The 22,340-nt window shown below is 39.0% G+C and overlaps 3 protein-coding genes across 3 annotated transcripts; all 3 read right to left on the bottom strand.

Annotated features, from left to right (window-relative positions):
• Nucleotides 1–4,397: 4,397 nt before the first annotated feature.
• LOC114583057 (olfactory receptor 14I1-like) lies at nucleotides 4,398–6,374 on the bottom strand. Its single transcript, XM_028704404.2, has 2 exons — nucleotides 5,446–6,374; nucleotides 4,398–4,425 (listed from the first exon to the last, which is right to left on the bottom strand). Exons 1-2 carry the CDS (start codon nucleotides 6,372–6,374, stop codon nucleotides 4,398–4,400), a joined length of 957 nt encoding a protein of 318 aa, XP_028560237.2.
• A 6,117-nt stretch (nucleotides 6,375–12,491) lies between these two features.
• LOC114583056 (olfactory receptor 14A16-like) lies at nucleotides 12,492–16,187 on the bottom strand. The gene is made up of 3 exons (XM_028704403.2): nucleotides 16,094–16,187; nucleotides 14,458–14,673; nucleotides 12,492–13,465 (listed from the first exon to the last, which is right to left on the bottom strand). Exons 1-3 carry the CDS (start codon nucleotides 16,185–16,187, stop codon nucleotides 12,492–12,494), a joined length of 1,284 nt encoding a protein of 427 aa, XP_028560236.2.
• An 860-nt stretch (nucleotides 16,188–17,047) lies between these two features.
• LOC114583055 (olfactory receptor 14A16-like) lies at nucleotides 17,048–17,977 on the bottom strand. Its single transcript, XM_028704402.2, has one exon. It carries the CDS (start codon nucleotides 17,975–17,977, stop codon nucleotides 17,048–17,050), a length of 930 nt encoding a protein of 309 aa, XP_028560235.2.
• Nucleotides 17,978–22,340: the final 4,363 nt, after the last annotated feature.

Below are 22,340 nucleotides of genomic sequence, written 5' to 3' on the forward strand. Positions count from 1 at the left end.
ATGTCCTGATGTCGAGCACATGAGCATTGCACCTCCCACCCTAAGCTGGGCATAAGCTTCCCAGGCTTTGCGAAGGAGGTGCTAGGGGTCTGACAGGATGCTGGAATCCTCCTGCCTCCTTCCAAAAGCCGGATAAGGTTTGGGAAGATGGCAGGATGGATCTTGGACCCATCGGAGCCTCGCGCCTAAATCCTAAATCCGGGCAGAAGCTTCCTGGGCTTCAGTAAGGAGGCACCAGGGGAACATCTAAGGGACTAGCCTAGGACTCAGCTATACAACTGAAAATAAAATATTTTAAGTGTGTTTTAAGTGCAATATACAATGTGACACTAGATGGTGATGGTGAGCCTTATGGAAAATTCAGTGTGTTTTTAAGAGAGCTTTTAAAACAGCATTTTCAGAATGGTTTTTATATGTGTGTAGATTCCACCCTAGTCCCCTTAGGCCAATGACTGCATGCAACTGGCCTGCTCCATGGTGGCTCCCCAGCTTTGGAATTACATTTCATTTGAGATTTCACAGGCATCCATGCTGGGGGTTTCCCCCTGACCCACCTCTGATTCATTTCACGCTGAGCTCCTTGTTTTATTATTGTTAGTATATTCATGTTTTCACTGCTGTTGATTAAATTTTATTGTAGGTTGATTGGATAACAGGATATCAGTATTTTAAATAAATAAATAGTAATGCCTTTTCTATATCAGAATACTCCCCCAGTTCACTGTTAACCTTGCCTGCAGAGTCACACAATAGGCGTGAGTCATCACCATCCATATCATTATGATGTATGCCATTATTATTTTTAAAGTGTGCCATACATGTATACCATGGACGAGTGGAACTTGTCAACACTCAAGCACTGCCGCCAATAGAGTGGCACCTTGTGTTTATTGAAGTAATAATAATAATAACAATAATTTTATTATTTGTACCCCGCTCATCTGATTGGGTTGCCTCAGCCACTCTGGGCAGCTTCCAACATACCAGTATATAAAAACATAATAAAACATTACACAGTCTTTCAAGTGCTAGAAGAAGAAGAAGAAGAAGAAGAAGAAGAAGAAGAAGAAGAAGAAGAAGTCACCCTTTTCCATTTTGTGCTTTTTCTTTTTAAGATTTTATTTATACTTTTAATTTTACGACAAACACAAAACAAGAATTTGAATTATTCCACATCATATTTTGACTCCCTTCCCCCCTATTTGTGGTTTCCTACATTTATACTGTTTTATACTGCAATTCTAAGTTAACCTTATTTATTGTTTATCCCAGATAGTCAAAATATGTTTTCTGTCACTGCACAGTTTTACTATAGTCCTGCTAATGTCTTAATTTGTTTACAATAATTTTGTAAATATCCAATAAACAGTTTCCATTCTACATTTAAAAAATTATCTTGATTTCTTATTCTAAAATTCCTATAATTCCTAAAAGAAAAGCCTCTGGTTTCTTAATAAAAGTTATTTTAAACATTTTTTTCAATTCACCATATAGCATTTCCCAGTAGACTTTTACCTTATTACAAGTCCACCACATATGGAAAAAGGTAACTTCTTTACTTTTACACTTCCAACAGGTATTTTGTATAGAGTTACACATTTTTAGAATCATAGAATCATAGAGTTTGAATAGACCACAAGGGCCATCGAGTCCAACCCCCTGCCAAGCAGGAAACACCATCAGAGCACTCCTGACATATGGTTGTCAAGCCTCTGCTTAAAGACCTCCAAAGAAGGAGACTCCACCACACTCCTTGGCAGCAAATTCCACTGTCGAACAGCTCTTACTGTCAGGAAGTTCTTCCTAATGTTTAGGTGGAATCTTCTTTCTTGTAGTTTGGATCCATTGCTCCGTGTCCGCTTCTCTGGAGCAGCAGAAAACAACCTTTCTCCCTCCTCTATGTGACATCCTTTTATATATTTGAACATGGCTATCATGTAACCTCCTCTTCTCCAGGCTAAACATGCCCAGCTCCCTTAGCCGTTCCTCATAAGGCATCGTTTCCAGGCCTTTGACCATTTTGGTTGCCCTCCTCTGGACACGTTCCAGTTTGTCAGTGTCCTTCTTGAACTGTGGTGCCCAGAACTGGACACAGTACTCCAGGTGAGGTCTGACCAGAGCAGAATACAGTGGCACTATTACTTCCCTTGATCTAGATACTATACTCCTATTGATGCAGCCCAGAATTGCATTGGCTTTTTTAGCTGCTGCGTCACACTGTTGGCTCATGTCAAGTTTGTGGTCAACCAAGACTCCTAGATCCTTTTCACATGTACTGCTCTCAAGCCAGGTGTTTTTGCTAATCCACTGGGTGTCAAATACCATCTATACATCATTTTCATATACAGGTAGTTTTTCCTCAAACCATAACTTGCTATAAACCTTAGATCTATATTCCACAACCACTCCCAAGCCAACATTTCAATATTATGACCAATATTCATTGCCCGATGTATCATTGAGGATTTCACTTGTTCATCCACTCTGTGCTTCATTTTAAATCAGAAGATTAGACTGAAACTGGAGATTCATGTTGTACTCCCACAAAGCAATGTAAAAAATGCAATGCTATGATGTAACTTTCTTCTTCAGATATAAGATAGATGGGAATGGCTTCAGATTCTTGGCACAATCAAACTCATCTGATTTTGTATCTCTAATACTGGAGACTGTAGGAGAAGGAACTGCTGAAATGGTCAAACCAGTCTCTTTGTTAAGGTAATAACCCCAGCCAGCCTGCTAAGTATCCTTTTTACATGTCTTTTGACCTGGACAAGTTTGTCTAGTCTCCAGTGGAGCTCTGAAGACAAAGAGATTTGACTTCCTCTCTGTGTTGAAGCTGAATTTATGGGTTTAGGGCTCTGTGGGAACCTAATAGAGGAGAAAGATAGATTTGCCCTCACGGTCACATAACGACCATGGCAGGTGAAGGGAGGGCCACAAGAATGAACACAGAAGACTGGTATTGGGTTGAATTAGGCCAAAACTTTATTAATTACAGGAAAGAGTTGGTTTGGCTAAGGCACTGGGCATGTATCCAGCATCAGGCAGACTACCTTCCACCTGATAGGAATGTGGTGGGGTTGAACGTGTGTTGGACAGTTGCCCCCAACATGGATTGGATACCACGACCCCACACAAGCCACCATTGTGAGAGGTGTATGGGCCCATTGGTCCCCCAGTGGACTTCTGGACAGAGTCACCCCTCCTGTAGGAGAAGGAACTGCAGTCTCTTTTTTAAGCACCCTTTTTTACATGTCTCAAGACTTTGTTCCTCATCCCCTACAGCTTGATGCCACGTAATCCTAGGTGTAGGAATTTGTCATTGTGTAGACTTATGTGGGGCTAGGAACACAAATACATGATTAACTGAAACCTAAATTATGGCATGAGGAGGGAAGGACTCTTTAGAACCCTAGAACCCTGAAGGAGGAGAAAGATGTGTTGGGCAGTTAATGTTATGGCCCTTCCATCCTTTGCTCAGGAGTGTGTGTGTGTGTGTATGTGTGTGTGTGTGTGTGTGTGTACCATATATAACAAAAGACCAGACTCCACTGACTTAATGACTTTCATTCTAAGAACACCAAAATTGAAGTTAAGTGCTTGTGTAACTTATTTTAAATATATATATTGTATTATTATTATTAATAACAATACTATTAATAATAAACACTTTTATTGATCTTATAACATTGCACTTTGTAGGCAAGACGTTGTACATCAAACAACCTTTCTTGTCAGGAAAAAAAGAAAATAAATGAAGTAAAAAGGGAGGGAAATAACATAAAGAAAAATGATGTGTGAATTAGAAAAGGGGCAACATAACAAAACAAAAAAATAGATTGAAAGGGAAAATATCATCATTTACATTGTAATTCCAGAAATGTAAAAATAAAACCCATCACTCAATAAATTTGTTTTCTTGATAATTATGTATTGTTTTATGTAATTATGTAAGTTTTATCATTAAGATAAATTTGCCAGGTTTTCCTTAGCCAATGACTTGTACCTTTTTCTTGATTTTATTTGTTTTTTTGTAAACTACTTTGAGTCTTGTTTTTTTAAATAAGTGTGGGGGGTATTTTTCCAATTTTTGTGCAATATACCATTTTGCGGTTAGCAGTGTAGCAACTTGCTGTAAATCAATATTACTAACTTCAGAATGAACTTTCAAAAAGAAGAGTTATTTTAGGGTTTCTGGGAAGATCATAGCCTGTACTTCTTTCAGTATTTCCCCTCAGAAATTCTTAATGTATTTTAATAAGGGATTCTTAGCGAAGAACTTATACAGATGTAAGTAATATAAAACAAACATCAAAGAGCAGTACATAAATAAGGCTCTTACATGAATGATATAATTTACACAAGTGTCATAAAAAAATTAAAACAGAGCACTGTCATACTGAACTTCTATGTTTCAGATTGAGTCAGCAGAAAACCTTTTCTGAAGCTTGGTATTTGTTCTGGTTTATCTCTACAGCAGTTCTTTCAAATGGATTGACACTTGGGAACTAAAACTTGCAGCTAAAACAAAAACATCAACTAACAAGAACTTACAGTGCTGCAGACATTCCTAACTCATTTTAAAACTTATGGGGAACATCATAAGATTCAGGGCCCTAGAGAAAGGAGACAACAGGCATAACCCAAATTACTCTGAGATAATGAATTTGCTGCCCATAATAGTGGCCACGTCTTGCCTCAAATTTCCCACTGAATATGTGCAACCTTGTTATAGTGCTATACATAAGTGGATTACCTTCTGCCCTCATAACAACATGTAGTAGATTCCAGGTCAGTATCCCAGAGGCATTAAAGAGATGTCAGAAATTTGTTCTAAGAGTGGCACTCAACCTCTCATGAAAAAAATATTTATTTGTTCACTGGCAATTACAGTGGTACCTCGAGTTAAATACGCTTCAGGTTACATACACTTCAGGTTACAGACTCCACTAACCCAGAAATAGTGCTTCAGGTTAAGAACTTTGCTTCAGGATGAGAACAGAAATCGTGCTGCAGTGGCGCAGCAGCACTAGGAGGCTCCATTAGCTAAAGTGGTGCTTCAGGTTAAGAACAGTTTCTGGTTAAGAACGGACCTCCGGAACAAATTAAGTACTTAACCCGAGGTACCACTGTAGTCTCTTGGTAGACTTGTCTTATCTGGAAGGAAGCGTTTACGTTTTTCAAAATGTCTCTGGTCTTTTAATGAAGGAATTTGGGGGCAATTGGAGAGAAACATATATATATACCAAAATGTTTATATGCATTCAATTTAGCGGATGCCAATGCTATAACCTAAACTCCCATCATCCTTTACCATTGTCCACACAGGCTGAAGCTGATGAGAGTTGAAGTCTAAAACAGATGGAAGGCATCAGGTTGGCTGAAGCATAAGTTTGTATGAAGAGCTATCACCAAGACGTTTGTGCTTAGGAATGAAATTCAGAAAAGGGATTCTTAGAAGAGCCCTTCAGATTCAGCATTTTCCACAGGGCAACCTTGATATCTTTGTTCCTCAAGCTGTAGATCAGTGGATTCATCAGGGGTGGAACCACAGAATATATAACTGCAAACGCCAAATCCAGATCAGATTGTGAATTAGCGGGAAGCCTGAGGTAGGCAAAAATTCCAGTGAATACAAACATGGAGACCACAATAAGGTGGGGAAGGCACGTGGAGAAGGCCTTTTGCCTTCCCTGCACCGAGGGAATTCTCAGCACTGTAGTGAAGATTTGCACATACGTTACAATGATGAAAATGAAGCAACCGAGCACTATGCTAACACTCAGCACAAGAACACCAACTTCAACTAGGTATAAATCAGTGCAGGAGAGCTTGAGCAACTGTGGGATTTCACAGAAGAACTGATCAACCACATTAGAGCAGAAGGAGTTTGCAAAAGTGCTACTCGTGTGTACTATTCCATAGACAAGGCCGCTTATCCACGCACTTGCAACCATTTTCATACAGGCTACTTTGTTCATTATTGTCTCATACCGCAGCGGGTTGCAAATGGCAACATAGCGATCATGTGCCATCACTGTGAGGAGGGCGAAATCTGATGCTACAAAAAAGAGTAGGAAGAAAACCTGGGCAACACATCCAGAATGAGAAATCAATCTGGTATTAAAGAAGGAATTAACTATGGATTTAGGTATAGCTACAGAAATTGAACCAAGGTCCAGCATTGCTAGGTTCATCAGGAAGAAGTACATGGGAGTGTGGAGGTGATTGTCAGAGACTATTGCAGATATGATGAGAAGATTTCCAGTCACAGTTGCCAAGTACAATGCCAGGAATACAAAAAAGTGCAAGAGCTGCAGCTCTCGGATCTCAGAGAACTCCAGCAGTAGAAAATGGGACATGGAACTCATGTTGGCTGTAGTTTCCATCATTACAAATTGCACGCTATATCAAAAAAAGGGAAAAGAAATAGATACATGTAACACTTCACTAAAATCTGCCAAGTGTACTTGATTTGCATTCATGTCAGCATTTGTTGTCAATGGGCTGGGTAGCATGGGTCTTGCTTGAGGATACTTGAGGAATTCAATTTCTGTGAATTCTGAGGTGAACTCAGTTGATCTACCCCTGCTAGACTCTTGCAGATCATGCCAAGATTATCCTTTACATTCTGCATTCCTTTGAATTCTGCAGTACAGTTCCAACTCAACCCCCCCCCCAAAAAAAAACTCTACTGGAATGTGTATTTGGATACAATATATTTAGAAATGCATATACTGATGTAAGATGTATAAGTATACATTTTATATCCATGTATGCATTTCTAAATATATTGTATCCAAATACATACCATATTTGGATTTAAGTAAATATATATGTTATATTAAAATACTTTACAGTGGTACCTTGGTTTACAACCATGATCCGTTCTGGAAGTCTGGTTGTAAACCAAAACAGGTTGTAACCCAAGGTGTGCTTTCGCCAATGGGGCCTCCCCAAAAGAATGTGTTGTAATCCAAAAAAAAAGGGGCACGCACTTCCAGGTTTGATGTGGTTGTAATCCAAAATGGTTGCAAACCAAGGTACCACTGTATATTAAAATAGACGTTGGAATCCAGATCGTAGTCTGGGAGTACTCCTACATTCCAATTTATCACTAGCAGTGGTTCCCAACCTTTTTTTGGGCCATGCTCCACCTAAGCATCTCTAAAATCCTGATTCCCTCCCCCCCCCATTGATATATAATTCTTATTATTCAAAAAGTGAACTCCTATTCACATGGAGGAAGTCTAAAAGGCCATTGACTTGGTTTGACTCATTCTCAGATTGCCCCCCTTAAAAATGAAATTGCTCCCCTCTTGGGTGTGTGCCCCACGTTGGGAACCACGGCACTAGAGTCTCAAGTCTCTGTAGCCAGGGGTGCTTATGCCTGGTTCTCTAGCTATGACCATTATTGAGCCATGATAGCATAGCCTCAGTTGTCCATGCTTTAATGACTTCCTATGTAAGTTATTTAAAATGTACTCTGCATGTGGCTGCTCTTGAAGATGGTCCAGGGGCTACAGCTAGTGCTGCTAAGCTGCTAAGTTGGTAAGTGCAGCAGTCTGATTGGACCATGTGTCCAAATGTGTTTTGGCTTTAACAACCCTCTGCACTGGGGTATGTATAATGTAAAAGCAGCGCTTTTACATGTTTCAGTATGTGTTTCAACAGCCGTCCTTTATTATAATATGATTATATATCTCCAAGTCTGCAGCAGCATGCGTGAGCCCAGTTACAACACAATATCAAGCCTAGTTTTCCCCAATAGCTCCTCTGGCATAAGTTACAATGCTTCCTATTAGGATTGCTCTGCCTATGCTCTGTAAAAGACCATTCCATTTCTATTAACAGAATGCTCTAATTAAACTAGCAGTACAAAAACAAAATGCTTCACTTGAGCCCAGGATAACCATTTTAAGTTTTCTAATTTCAGTGAGTTCAGCGTTAACATAAATAGCTATAGTTTTTCCCAAAATAGTTTTTCTGACTATAGTAGTTCCTAACTGAATGGATCTTGCCCTAATAGTTAAACTCAAAGTGTACTGAAAGTTGTGCAGAATGCGCTACAGCCCTAGCCCCACCAATTTCACATGGGTTCGCACCCCTTATTCTGCAAAGAGGCTTTCCATAGGTTACAAACTGCTGCCTGAATTTCCTTAAGGCAAATTATGTTAGGATTCAAATAAGAGTTTTTAGTGGCTACAAACTCACCAAGTCAGAACCACAAAGGCATACCATAATTAAGCTCCAATCAATTATAACCATTATAAGAATTTCCTTACTGCTTTTCCAAGATATCTGAATGTTTCAATTTCATTTCATTTTACAGTGCAGTCCAAACCCAGGCTTTAACCGAAATGATGTAATTTGGATTTGGTAGATCTCGGGCATTCCCATCTGAGCTGGGGCTATGCCAGCATATGTTCTTTACCCCACCTGAGCTAGAAGTATACTGGCATAAGTCCCTCAACCTCAGCTCCAAAAGGCAGATTTCCGTGAACCATGAAGCTGCCCACAGAAAACTACACTAGCAATTCCTAAATTTTCATTATATAAATAACTCACCATTTTCTTTCTAGACAATGCAATCATCAGATGCAGCTTCTTCATTTGCTGCTTCCAAGTGATGTGTATCTGTCTAGCTATCCGGGATGTTTTGAAGTTCTTCAGCTCTTCTTTGTTTTGAGACTCATGAAGATCTTTTTAAATGGATGATACAAATTTGTCACCCTGAGGCAGAGTTTTGTTAATCAGTTTATGTGAACCTTGAGCCTTGGTCCCAAGAGCCCCAAATAATTCCCCCAGATAAGCACACAGATAAAAGTTAACTTACTTGCACTGGGCACTATTTCAAAGTTATCTACTCCTCACAATGTCTCTTTCTGTACTACAATAAAGATGTGAAGGCTCATTGGTAACTAGCGTAAGGATGGCCCTCTATTTGAATAGTTGTCAGAGGGCAGTGCTTTTATGTTCTCTATTTGATATATACTTATAATTACTGGGTGCCAAGATCCAGGTTTGGGGCAAGTATACACTTCAGTGAAAGAATCCCGGCAGAGATTTAAAGTCACAAAATATGCAGGAAAGTAAAGTATAGAAATATAGGCTGCTTGACCTTTAAAATATACCCTTCAAAGTGAGTTCCAAAGTTTCATTTTCTCTCAGCATAGGAAAATACCACATTTTTGTAAGTTAAAAATTGGTTTCCATGTAAACTTTTCAAAGGTCAGGTTCACATGTTTTTCCATACATCAGTCAAAAAAGTTGCACACGCAGTAAAATCAGGCTTAGTTGCAAAGTGGTGAAAGTTATTGGTACAGAAACTCAATAGTTTATAGGAACTCAATAGAGGCTTGTTAGAGCCATGTGACTAAGCCATGTGATGCACCCATCACCCTATTTGCCTCTCTTCCTACACTGAGGGAAAGTTCCGTGCCTCTAATGTAATGTATAGTTTCAGTTGTAGATAAATATAAAACGTTATTTTTTTATTTTTGCATTTTTGCATTTTAAAATTTCATTGGTTTCCAACTAGTTATACATTTTGTCCATATTACAACAAATCTTATCCGTTTTGGACTTCCTTCAACGTCACTGACAAACATTCGTAGTCATATCTTTAGTACACATTCCATTTTCTCATATTGCCATTTGTTTCCCCATTCATATATTATTTCAAATAAACAATACTTATTGAATCTTTACAGTGCCTCTTTGAATCCCACTAGCGTTGTATTTACAGCACAGTTGTTTTCCAGATAACCCACAAATTTCTTCCAATCCTCAATAAACTTTTGATCTTTAGTATATCTGATTTTCCCGGTTAGTTTATCCAATTCCGCATATTCTATCAGCTTTGCTCTCCACTCTTGTACCGTTGGGACTTCTTCCTGCTTCCACTTCTGAGCTAACACTATTCTGGCTGCCGTTACTGCGTACTGGAAAAGTTTACAGTCCTTTTTCCTGATATCCTTTCCTACAATGCCTAGTAAAAAGGCTTCTGGTCTTTTCACAAAGGTGTATCTTAACATTTTTTTCATTTCATTGTAGACCTCTTCCCAAAAACCTTTTACTTTCTTACATTCCCACCACTGATGGTACAGTGTCCCTTCTTTATATTTACATTTCCAGCATTTGTTGTCTACCTTGTACATCTTTGCCAATTTTACAGGTGACATGTACCACCTGTAAAGCATTTTCATCATATTTTCTTTCAATAACGTACATGCCGTAAATTTTATGTTCACTCTCCACAACTTTTCCCAATCCTCAAACTGAATATTGTATCCAAAATCCCTTGCCCACTGTACCATCACCGATTTCACTTCCTCGTCCTTTGTATTCCACTCCAACAGTATTTTATACATATTTGACAGATTTTTACATTCATTATTTATGATATCTTTTTGGAAAACTGATTCTTTTTCTTCATAACCCCTTTCCTTCACCTCTTTTTTAAACATTTCGTTTATTTGGAAGTAGTGCAGCCAATCATATGTAAACATTTTGACCTGATCGTACGGTTTAACTTTCCACTTCCCACCTTCATTGGTAACCATCTCTCCATACTTTCCCCACCTTTCTCTCATATTGGTTTTCTTTACACCCAATATAAAACGTTATTAAACCCATTTAGAGAATAGGTTGTCAATGGTAGAAATCCAAATGAATTTCTCCCCAAATTGTCTATGGGGGGTATTACTTGAAATACTTAGGTAGGCAATAAATGAAACACCAATTTAATAATTAAAGGCATTTATTTGCTAAACAAGAACAAAACGAAGCAAAGTATATAAATTCAGATAGCTTTGAGTTACTGGGAAATTTCCTCCAGAGCAGCAGCACATCATTTTACTCCTTCGGTCAAAGGCTGGCATTGGTATCTCTTTAAGCAGGGGCACTACTGGTCCTAATATACTATCTGAGTGTGAGAATATGGAAGGCAGCCACATTCTTGTGGTCAACCAGGGAAAGGACCAATGACTTACATCAAAAGGTTGGCAAGCTGTCATCTCCACTGTCAGTCTAATATGCACTTATCGCTATCATGTCCATGATCTTGCTAACCCATAAATCAATGACAAATCTTGGCAATCAGCCCAGATTGACCCCATGTACTGATAAGATACACCACCACAATCATGCCAGTTATCTCTATAGTCCAAAAATAAGCTCGCATTCCATTATATGACGTCTACCACATATAGTTAATTCCTCAAAACATGCAGCTTAAAATGTCAAAAAATTGCAGTGGCTGTCCATTAGCTAAGCAGGTTCAAGTTTTATACATGTCCTACATAAGACCCCAGAGGTGTAATATGTTCAAATGCCACTTTTTCCACATGATCACAACATGCCTTGAATATTTTACAATACACCTACATCACCCTTTTGTTTTGATCATCAATGGGGCAGTGAGAACTGTCATGAGTTACTTGGACTTGCCTGTGTACTAAGAATGCCAGAGGAAGCTGTTCTTCATATTTCATCTTTAGAGGGAAAACACCATGTATTATTATTATTATTATTATTATTATTATTATTATTATTATTAAAGAATTTCAATTAAAAAGAAATAAAGTGATACAGAGAAAAAAGGGGGAAGTGATGGGGAGAAGAACAAAGATATGTATAAGAAAAATACACAGAGGTACCTTGGTTTAAGAACAATTTAGTTTATGAACAACTTGGATTAAGAATGCGGCAAACCCGGAAGTACATAGGTATTTTGGTTTCTGAACTTTGCCTTGGAAGCAGAACATGTTCCGCTTCCTGCTGAGTGTGTTCCATTTGTAAATCGAGTCCCCCGCTGCTATGGGAAAGCACGCCTTGGTTTAAGAAAGCTTTGGTTTAAGAACAGACTTCTGGAACAGATTAAGTTCATAAACCAAGATACCAGTGCATATAGAAAAATGCAATGTACTTTACTCCCATACATTCTTATATAAATAACCTCCTACATTCTGTATAAATTCATTCCAAATATCGTCATATTTATCCAAAAAAAGTCTAAGTCTGTAAACAGTCCATTCACTGTTTTGAATTTTGTTATATTGTTGATCCATTGATTAAAGGGTATCATATATTTATTCTTCCAATTCATGTATGATGTATGATTTCTGTGATGGTGACCCAAGTATGGAATCACTTCCAAAAATGGGTACTCTTAGCACCAACATAAAATTCTTTTTTTTTTTTTTTACAGAAGGTTAAAGCTTTATTGCTTTCCCAGGCATTTTTGATTATGATATTTCTAACCAGGTTGAATGTCTTTATTCCTCTTCATTTCATTGTATTGTTGATCTGTTATTTCTCAATGTATTTGTCATTTTACATTTATCTCAATACCCTCCTAAATTACTGATTTATTTTTAATGGAAGGGATGGATAAAATATAATTGCATTTTTTTAAAAAAAACAACCCACAAAACATGGTGCACCATTGCTTTGATAAAGGCTAAGACGTGTGGGTACACACACAGTTAAAGAAGAAAACTGGATGATGTGTTTTGGCTAAAACCTAATAGCTTTGACAAGGCAGCCTTGATCTCCTTGTTTCTCATACTATAAATCACTGGATTCAACATGGGTGGAACCATAGAATACACCACAGTAAATACCAGATCCTGATCAGAAGGGGTGTTAGATGTAGGCCTCAGGTAGGCAAAGAATCCAGTAAATAATAATGTGGAGATAACAATGAGGTGAGGAATGCAAGTTGAGTAAGCCTTTTGCCTTCCCTGCACAGAGGGAATTCTCAACACTGCATAGAAAATCTGCACATAAGTTACTATGATGAAGGTAAAACAGCTTAGCCCTATGATAATACTCAACATAACAGCTCCAATTTCAATTAGGTATAAATCTGAGCACGCAAGCCTCAGTAACTGTGGAATTTCACAGAAGAACTGATTGACAACATTGGAGCAAAATGGGGTTGCAAAGGTGCAGCTGGTGTGTAGTACTGCATGGAGAAGACCACTAGTCCATACACATGCCAGCATTTGTATGCAGGCTTGCTTGTTCATCACCATCTCATAGTGCAATGGATTGCAGATGGCAACATACCGATCATAAGCCATGAGTGTAAGAAGGGAGAAATCAGATGATAAAAAAAAGAAAAAGAAGAGTACTTGAGCAACACATCCAGAATAAGAAATGTGTCTAGTATTTAAGATAGAATTGGCTATGGATTTGGGGATAATAACTGAAATAGAACCAATGTCCTGCATGGCCAAGTTCATCAGAAAGAAGTACATGGGAGTGTGAAGGCGATGGTCAATAGCTATTGTGCAAATGATGAGAAGATTCCCTGATATAATTGCCATGTACAACACCAAGAAACCAATAAAGTGTAGAATCTGCAGTTCCCGAATCTCAGAAAATTCCAGGAGAAGAAATTCAGTCACTGAGGTGGTATTCCATTGTTTGCCCTCAACAGTCTGTTGCATAATTTCTGCAGAAGAAAACACAGTGGAAATTACAACACTTATGATCTACTCTGCTAACAATGTCAGTTTCAGTTTCCATAATTCAAATTATGATGATTTTGCTTCCAGCCTTCTCACTCTGTTTTGTTTTGTGCTTCAGGTCAGAGGAGGAGGAGGAGGAGGAGGAGGAGGAGGGGGAGGAGGAGGAGGAAGAAGAAGAAGAAGAAGAAGAAGAAGAAGAAGAAGAAGAAGAAGAAGAAGAAGAAGAATGTCAGATTAGCCTTAACCAGGGCCAGGGCCTTTTCAACACTGAACCAGGGCCTGGTTGAATGCTCTGTCTCATGAGACCAGGGCCCTGTGGGATCTGATTTCTTTCCGCAGGGCCTGTAAGACAGAGTTGTTCTGCCTGGCCTTTGGCTTGGAACCAGCCTGATCCCCCCACTTCCTTTTCCTTCTGTGATATAACCCCTATTTGGGGACTTCCCTGGCTTTTCTGGCCCACATAGAACCAGTCTGGATAGTTGGCCTTCATGAAGATTTGACATTTTCTCCCCCCAAACAGTTTTTGATCTGGGCTTCCACTGAAATGAGGCTGCATTTTAAGTAGTATTTTAATCTTGTTTTTAAGTTGTATTTTAATCAATTGTTTTTATACCTGATGTTAGCTGCCCTGAGCCCAGTCTTGCCGGGGAGGGCAGGGTATAAATAAAATTAAAGAAAGACAGAAAGACAAAAAGAAATAATAATAATAAGAAGAAGAAGAAGAAGAAGAAGAAGAAGAAGAAGAAGAAGAAGAAGTTGTTGAGCTACCAAGGTCAAGACTGGTGACTGCCTAAGCCAATACATTCTGTATTCAATAAAGTTGTGGCCTAAATTTGCCCATTAACACTTAAACTAAAATATTTGTGTCAATGTGTCTTTATTATTATTATTTGGGGGGGGGGCTATTCCGGGGCCTTGATGAGCAAGCAGTAAATGCATCAGGGAAAGAAAATTGAATCAAATTGTTCATCCTTACTTTTATAATAAGAATATGTATCATCATATGTCCAATCTACGAAATGAGAGCTGGACAATAATTCTTCATCTAGCAACAGCTTTGGGCAAGAAAGCTCTGAGGTTTTCCATCCAAAAGTGATTCCATTTACTTCAGTGGAGGAACTAATCAACTTATCCAAGTGTAAAAAATGCTCATTGTCTTCATTCTCAGAATATGCTTGTTGGGGGAAATCCACTGAATCAAAATGAATAGAGTATATGTATACTGTAAAGCACTGATGGGTGCAAAACAACAGAAATAGTAATAAAATTGATTGTGGAATGCCTTCCCTTCTCATGTTGGGCTTTAGACTGCAGTCAAAAATGTGTTTTTGTGCCTAGACTTCTGATAATCCTGTGATTGGATCCATTTGTTTTGTTGATGATAATGTTTTAATATATTACTTGTTTTATATTGTTTGTTATTATGTTTATTATATTGTACCCAACTATAGATTTATTCTTATTGAAGTGTGGGTTATGAAATATTTAAATAAAATAAAGCTGGTTTTATTTGCACCCATTGTACCCATCATACACTATCACTAACCTTAGTGTCATTACAGTAAAGTAAAACTCAAGAACTTGGAAAACTTGAAACATTGTTAGATAAGTTCTTTTCCCTTTCTGACAGGTGTTTCCAGATGAACTGGGAAAGAAAACAGCAAACAGCCTTAACTGAAACATTTCTGCAACATAGATCTCTTTATTCTAAGCCCTCTGAAAATATCCCAGCATCTAGACAGACAGCTGAGATACACTGAAAAGCTAAGACGCATTCCAGTCTACAGCAGTATCATTAGTGACACAAAGAGGGATGAAACAAAAAAGCACTTGAGAAAGAAAAAAGAGAAGATATTTAAAGGAGGTGATTGGTGTGCAGAAGGGTTGTACTGTTTCACATGGCATATCGACATGTTCAAAGAGCTCTTCATCCAGGAAGCAACCCCTATATGCACAACATTCACATAGCAGCAATAACGTATCACCTTGAAAGAAGTTGTGCTAGTATACAAAGTACTGGGAAGGAGCTGTCACTTCTTAGTAGGAGAACAAAGGGACATCAGTTCAGACCATTGGTGCATCTAGCTCAATGTCATCCACATTGATTGGCAGTGTCTCTGCAGGATTTCAGATAGAACTCCTTGTTAGCATTACCTGCAGATGCCAGAAATTTAACCAGGATTCTTCTGCATGATCTTCAATCCCAGAGATCTCTATTTAAATGTTCAAGTAACAGATGATGGTTAAGGTGTCTGCTGAAAGTCAAGACCCTAAGAAGATGCTGATACTCAGAGTAGGCAAAATTGGACTGGATGGAATGACTTAAAGTAAGGCAGCTTCATTTGTCCACTGCACACACAAAAACCAACACTGATTAAAGAACCATTTAGATGTGAGGCTGGCCCACATGGAACACATTAACAACCTTCTAAAGCCTTTGCATGCTTAGGATTGTGTTTAAATTGGCTCCTGTGCAGAGAAGAAGAAGAAGAAGAAGAAGAAGAAGAAGAAGAAGAAGAAGAAGAAGTAGAAGAAGAAATAATAATAAACTAGGGGTTTGGGGAGGAGGAATACACATCATACGTAATGCTAGTAGCATGAACAACACTCACTGTGTACATCATTAATAATACATGGTAATACCCACGCAGAAGCATCAAATATGGTGCTCATTTTTAGACTGTCTGCATAGTTGGAGTGATCCATGTTATAAGTAACTTGCAGGCATTGTGACAAATGCTCAAAGCCTCCCTGTCACAAGAAAACCTCTATCTCTAAAGTTATATCTATAAATAACTTACAATTCTTTTTCTTTGCGGATTTCTTCTAGCTTCAGATGCAGAATCTTCTCTCAGATTTTAGAGCACTGTGCCACTAACCAGGCATGACAACAAACAATTCTTTCTATGGTGACAGTAACTAATTTATACATGTTTTGTATTGCTGGAGACATATTCTCAAGAGTTCAGTTGAACAGCTCTAGAGACATGTAGTGGAAAAAATAACTTTGTGGTCTGTGGTTCTGCCTATATGATTTACAGAGATTGGTTCTATGTAGGGGCATTAGAATGACAGAACTTGTGACTGGTTGTCCCCCCACATATATGATGACAATTTTACATGTTTTAATATGCAATGTAGGAACATGTTCGATGACATGATGCATAGAAGTCTGAGCATTGCAGTGTTTCTCCCTTGAAACACTGAGCGTTTGTAGCTCAGTACGCAGTAGCATCTTTCTAGAGGTGATGTTGCTCTTAGTGGAATGGGGTAATGTGGTACCAGTGAGAATGGGGAAGCTTGGACTAAGCACTAACACTGCATCCTTTTTTGGGGGAGGGGGAGCAAGGTTAACCCATTTTTAGATTGGGGTATTTTTAAACAGGTTGAATGGTTTTGTTCCTCTTAATTTTTATTTTATTGTTGGTTTGTTGTTTCATAACAACAGGAATATTGTCCGGAAGTCCATTTTGAATAAATAAAAAAAGGGGGGACGATAAAAATGTAATAAATTTATTAGAAATCATTGTGCATCGCTATTGAGATGAAGACTTAAACACATACAGTTAAAAAAGACTTGATGATGTACTTTGAGTAAAACCTAATAACTTTGACATGGCAGCCTTGATCTCTTTGTTTCTCATACTGTAAATCACTGGATTCAGCATGGGTGGAACCATTGAATATACCATAGTAAATACCAAATTCAGAACAGAGGTAGACCGCAGGTAGGCAAAGAATCCGGTAAAGAATAACGTGAAGATGACAGTGAGATGGGGAATGCAAGTTGAGTAAGCCTTTTGCCTTCCCTGCACAGAGGGAATTCTCAACACTGCATAGAAAATCTGCACATAAGTTACAATGATGAAGGTAAAACAGCCTAGCCCGATGATAAAGCTCAGCATAACAGCTCCAATTTCAATTAGGTATAAATCTGAGCATGCAAGCTTCAGTAACTGTGGAATTTCACAGAAGAACTGATTGACAACATTGGAGCAAAATGGGGCTGCAAAGGTGCTGCTGGTGTGTAGCACTGCGTGGAGAAAACCACTGATCCACACACAGGCCACCGCTTGTATGTAGGCTTGCTTATTCATCACCATCTCATAGTACAATGGATTACAGATGGCAACATACCGATCATAAGCCATGAGTGTGAGAAGGAAGAAGTTGGATGATATAAAGAAGTTGAACAAAAGGATCTGAGCTACACATCCAGAATAAGAAATTTGCCTAGTATTTAAGAGGGAATTGGCCATGGATTTGGGAACAATAACTGAAACTTGTCCAAGGTCCTGAATAGCCAAGTTCATCAAAAAGAAATACATTGGTCTGTGCAAGTGGTGATCAGAAGCTACTGCAGAAATTATGAGAAGGTTCCCCATTAAGCTTGCCAAGTACAATACTAGAAATATAATGAAGTGCAGAATCTGCAGTTCCCAAGCCTCTGAAAATTCGAGGAGCACAAAGTCAGTCACTGTGGTGGTATTGAACATTTTTGCACTTTTTAGAAGGCCTGAAAAAGAAAGGAGGAAAATTAAAACTAAATAATTATGGCCAAAGTCCTTAAAAAAAACCCCAAACATGTTCTTGTATTCACTGAAATCTCCTTGTTCACAGAATTTCACACACGTGGGAACAGTAAAGCAATAATTGTCACCCTAGAAGACTAATACATTAGATTTGGCTGAATCCTGACCCAAATCAAGAAATTTTGATCCAGTTTGATCTTTGACCCAGTTAGGTGGATTTGTTGGGCTTACAGATTGAACAGCGGCTGCTGGGTTAGTGATGGAGGGTGCAAATCCGCTGATTGCAGGGTGCTGCTTTGTTAGCCCGTTCTCCACAAGAAATCCTCCACTCTGATGAGTATGTTTCACTCATGAGTGTGTTTAATAAAAAAATAAAAAAGGAGAAAGAGGCTGCATAGAGGCATGCCCAAGGCCATGACATGGGAACTGACATGTATGTACACACACAAGAGAAAGTCCTCCTCACCTCAGCTGGCCAAAAGCATTCTCCCAGATGCAGCAACATGCAGCTGACAGGACAGGGTTTCCCCAAAAAGAGAAAAATGCTTGATAGAATTGCCATGTACAAATATGCAGATATGAAGAATATGCAGATCCTGAACCTGTGAGAAATTGAGGAGCAGAAGCCGCCCAGGCCCAAGCTTCCCAGGGCAAGTCCAAGCCCAAGCTGCTCCCAAGCAAAAAAAACCCAGACATTTCCATTAAAATGTAAAAATTCAACTGGGTGGCATGTTGCTCCCCAAAATGATGACATGTCCAGGTTTTTCTGGACATATGGGAATACTACATCATTATCAATTCAGGGAAAGTATCCACGCTAGAGGTAATCTGTAATGAAGGTGCAGAATATGAATTTCCATACATATGAAATTCCTATTCACATGCTTTCTCATTATTCACATGCTTTCTCATCATGGTGCTGACTGAGATTATCTACACAGTAGACCTGATCTCTGTTACTAGCTTGCATGCATTACTCTGCCTAAAGTGTCCCTGCCACAAGGAAACCACTCTCTCGAAAGTTATATCTATAAATAACTTACAAGTTTTCTTCTTCATGGATTTCTTTCAGCTCCAGAAGCAGTATCGTCTCTACCATTTTAGAGTACTGTGTCCCTTACCATTCATGGCAATGAACAATTCTTTCTATGGTGACAGTAGATGTCACCATAGGACAGTGGCTAATTTATATACATGGTTTGTGTTCCTAGAGACTTATTCTCAAGAGTTCAGTGCAGCAGTGGAAACGCACTGAGGCATACACTAGGAAAAAAATAACTTTGTGGTCTGTAGTTCTGCTGATATAATTAGCACAGGTTGACTCCATGTAGGGGTATTAAAATGACAGAGAACTCATGAGACTCAAGTTCTTCTTGGCATGCATATACACACAACATTTTCCATTTTTTAGTATGAGATGTAGGGGCATGTTCTATGACTTGATGTGCAGAGGTCTGAGTACTGTCATGCTTCCCCTTGAAATAATGAGAAAGCATGTGAATAGGAATTTCATATGTATGGAAGTTCATATTCTGCACCTTCATTACAGATTACATTACAATTATGGTGCAGTGGGCTATGTTTCTACTATCATAATGGGATTTTCACTCTGAGTAAATATCTGAACTTGGCCAAGAAGGTCTAACATTTAGCTAAAACAAAAAAAATTCCTTCCAGTAGCACCTTAAAGACCAACTAAGTTAGTTCTTGGTATGAGCTTTCGTGTGCATGCACACTTCTTCAGATACACTGAAACAGAAGTTGCCAGATCCTTCTATATAGTGAGAAGGTGGGGAGGGGTATTACTCAGAAGGGTGGTGGGAATGGGTGATTGGCAGATAGCTGTGATGAGCCTGTTGACGACTCTTAACGACTGCAATAGGTCTTACAGTAAAAAGCAAGGGGTGAGAAGGTGAAAAATGGCTTTGTCATGTATAATGAGATAAGAATCCAATGTCTTTGTTCAGACCAGGTCTCTCCATGGTTTTAAGTTTGGAAATAAGTTGCAATTCAGCAGCTTCTCTTTCCAGTCTATTTCTGAAATTCCTTTGTAGTAAAACAGCTACTTTGAGATCTTGTATAGAATGTCCTGGGAGATTGAAGTGTTCTCCTACTGGTTTCTCTGTCTTGTGATTCTTGATGTCAGATTTATGTCCGTTTATTCTTTGGCGTAAGGTTTGGCCTGTTTGTCCAATATAGGGAGCTGAAGGACACTGTTGGCATTTGATGGCAACATTTAACATTTAGCTGCTTCAGGATTCAGGTGATAATAAAGATAAATTTGGGAATGTGGGTAGACCTGCCTTATGCTGACTCAAACCACAATATTCTTGTTGGCAACAGCTATCCAGGATTTCAGGTAAGGGTCTTTCCCAGCTGTACCTGGGCATGTGAATTGAACCCTGACTTGCAGAGTAAATACCCTGCCATTGAACTATAGACCTTTAAATTTCTGACCTTTCACCAGTAGCCCTCATTCTTGGTCCCTCATAAAACCTTATTGATTTGCGTTAAGTGGAAATGATTTGAACTTTCATGTTCTATTTGTAACAGAACAAACCAATGCCAGAACTTTAGAACTTTCCCCATGTAGACGTTTTAATGGCTGCACTCCAGTTACACAGAAGTAATAATAATAATAACAATAATTTATTTATACCCCGTCCATCTGGGTGGATTTCCACAGCCACTATAGGCTGCTTCCAACAAAATATTAAAATACAATAGTCTGTCAAACATGAAAAGCTTCCCTAAACAGGGCTACCTTCAAATGTCTTCTAAAAGTCTGGTAGTTGTTTTTCTCTTTGACATCTGGTGGAAGGGCATTGCACAGGGCAGGTGCTACTACCGAGAAGGCCCTCTGCCTGGTTCCCTGTAACTTCTATAGCCATAGCTTCTTTACACATACAGACAGGCAAAAGTCATTATCACAGTTCACTGACACATTTCCAGCTTGGCAAAAATACCAAAGGAGGGCTCAGAACAAAGTGAGTGAAGAATGTGTCCGGGAGTGGGGTCATTGATCTGATTTCTTTCCACAGGGCCTGTAAGACAGAGTTGTTCCACCTGGCCTTTGGCTTAGAATCAGTTTGATTCCCTCCCCCTCTTTCTTTTTCCTTTCTCCTCCTATGAAGAGATTGCACCCTAATGTTTTAATGTTGTATCTTAATCTTTTAAATTGTATTTTAATCAACTTGTTTTTATTATTGGTTGTTAGCCTCCCCGAGCCTGGTCTTGGCTGGGGAGGGCGGGGTATAAACAAAAAATTGTTGTTGTTTTTGTATGGAGCAAGGCCATTGTATGGAGCAAGTGTGTCTTTATAATTAGACATAGCCTAAGAAGACTCCTGAGGACTGAATAGAGAGGTTCCAAACTCTTGATGTATAGATAGCCAATGTCAACATGTGCAGCATTCTTCTTTATCTACTGTACTGCTCCCTGTATAATTCTCTTAGGAATGTATTTCTGAGAGGAATTCTTTAAAGAGTTTCCTTCTTGAATTGTAGGGAGAGAATTTGTTATTTGCTCGAGGTTGGGGATAAACACATTACAATCATACCTTGGATCCCAAATGTCTCAGAAGCCGAACATTCCATCTCCTGAACAATCAAAAACCAGAAGTGAGTGTGCTGATTTTTGAACTTTTTTTGGAAGCCAAACATCTGGTGTGGCTTCCACTATTGTTTCCAGCGCACCTGTACAATCGGAAACCAGTCAGAAGCTACACCTTGGTTTCCAAACCTTTCAGAAGTCGAACAAACTTCTGGAAATGATTCCGTTCGAATTCCGAGGTACGACTGTACGTGTAAAGTTTCTATGTCTGTCTTAGCAGCCCAATGTATTATACAAAAGTTCCCATGTCCTGTCGACCAGATATGCTAAAATGTATCCTAATACTATTGGACGCGGGTGGCGCTGTGGTTTAAACCACTGTGCCACTTAGACTTGCTGATCGGAAGGTTGGCGGTTCCCTGTGACGGGGTGAGCTCCCATTGTTCGGTCCCAGCTCCTGCCAACCTAGCAGTTCGAAAACATGCAGTGCAAGTAGATAAATAGGTACAGCTCCGGCGGGAAGGTAAAGAGTGTTTCCATGCACTGCTCTGGCTTCGCTAGAAGCGGCTTAGTCATGCTGGCCACATGACCCAGAAAAACTCTCTGCGGAAGCGGACAAACACCGGCTCCCTCAGCCTGTAAAGTGAGATGAGCGCCGCAACCCCAGAGTCATTCGCAACTGGACTTAACTGTCAGGGGTCCCTTTATCTTACCTTTACCTTATCCTAATACTATTTGTAGTTCTACACTTTTGTGATAACCAATGGTTCTTAGC

This window comes from Podarcis muralis, chromosome 13 (genome assembly GCF_964188315.1).
Source record: "Podarcis muralis chromosome 13, rPodMur119.hap1.1, whole genome shotgun sequence".
In the NCBI taxonomy this organism is placed as follows: Eukaryota; Metazoa; Chordata; class Lepidosauria; order Squamata; family Lacertidae; genus Podarcis; species Podarcis muralis.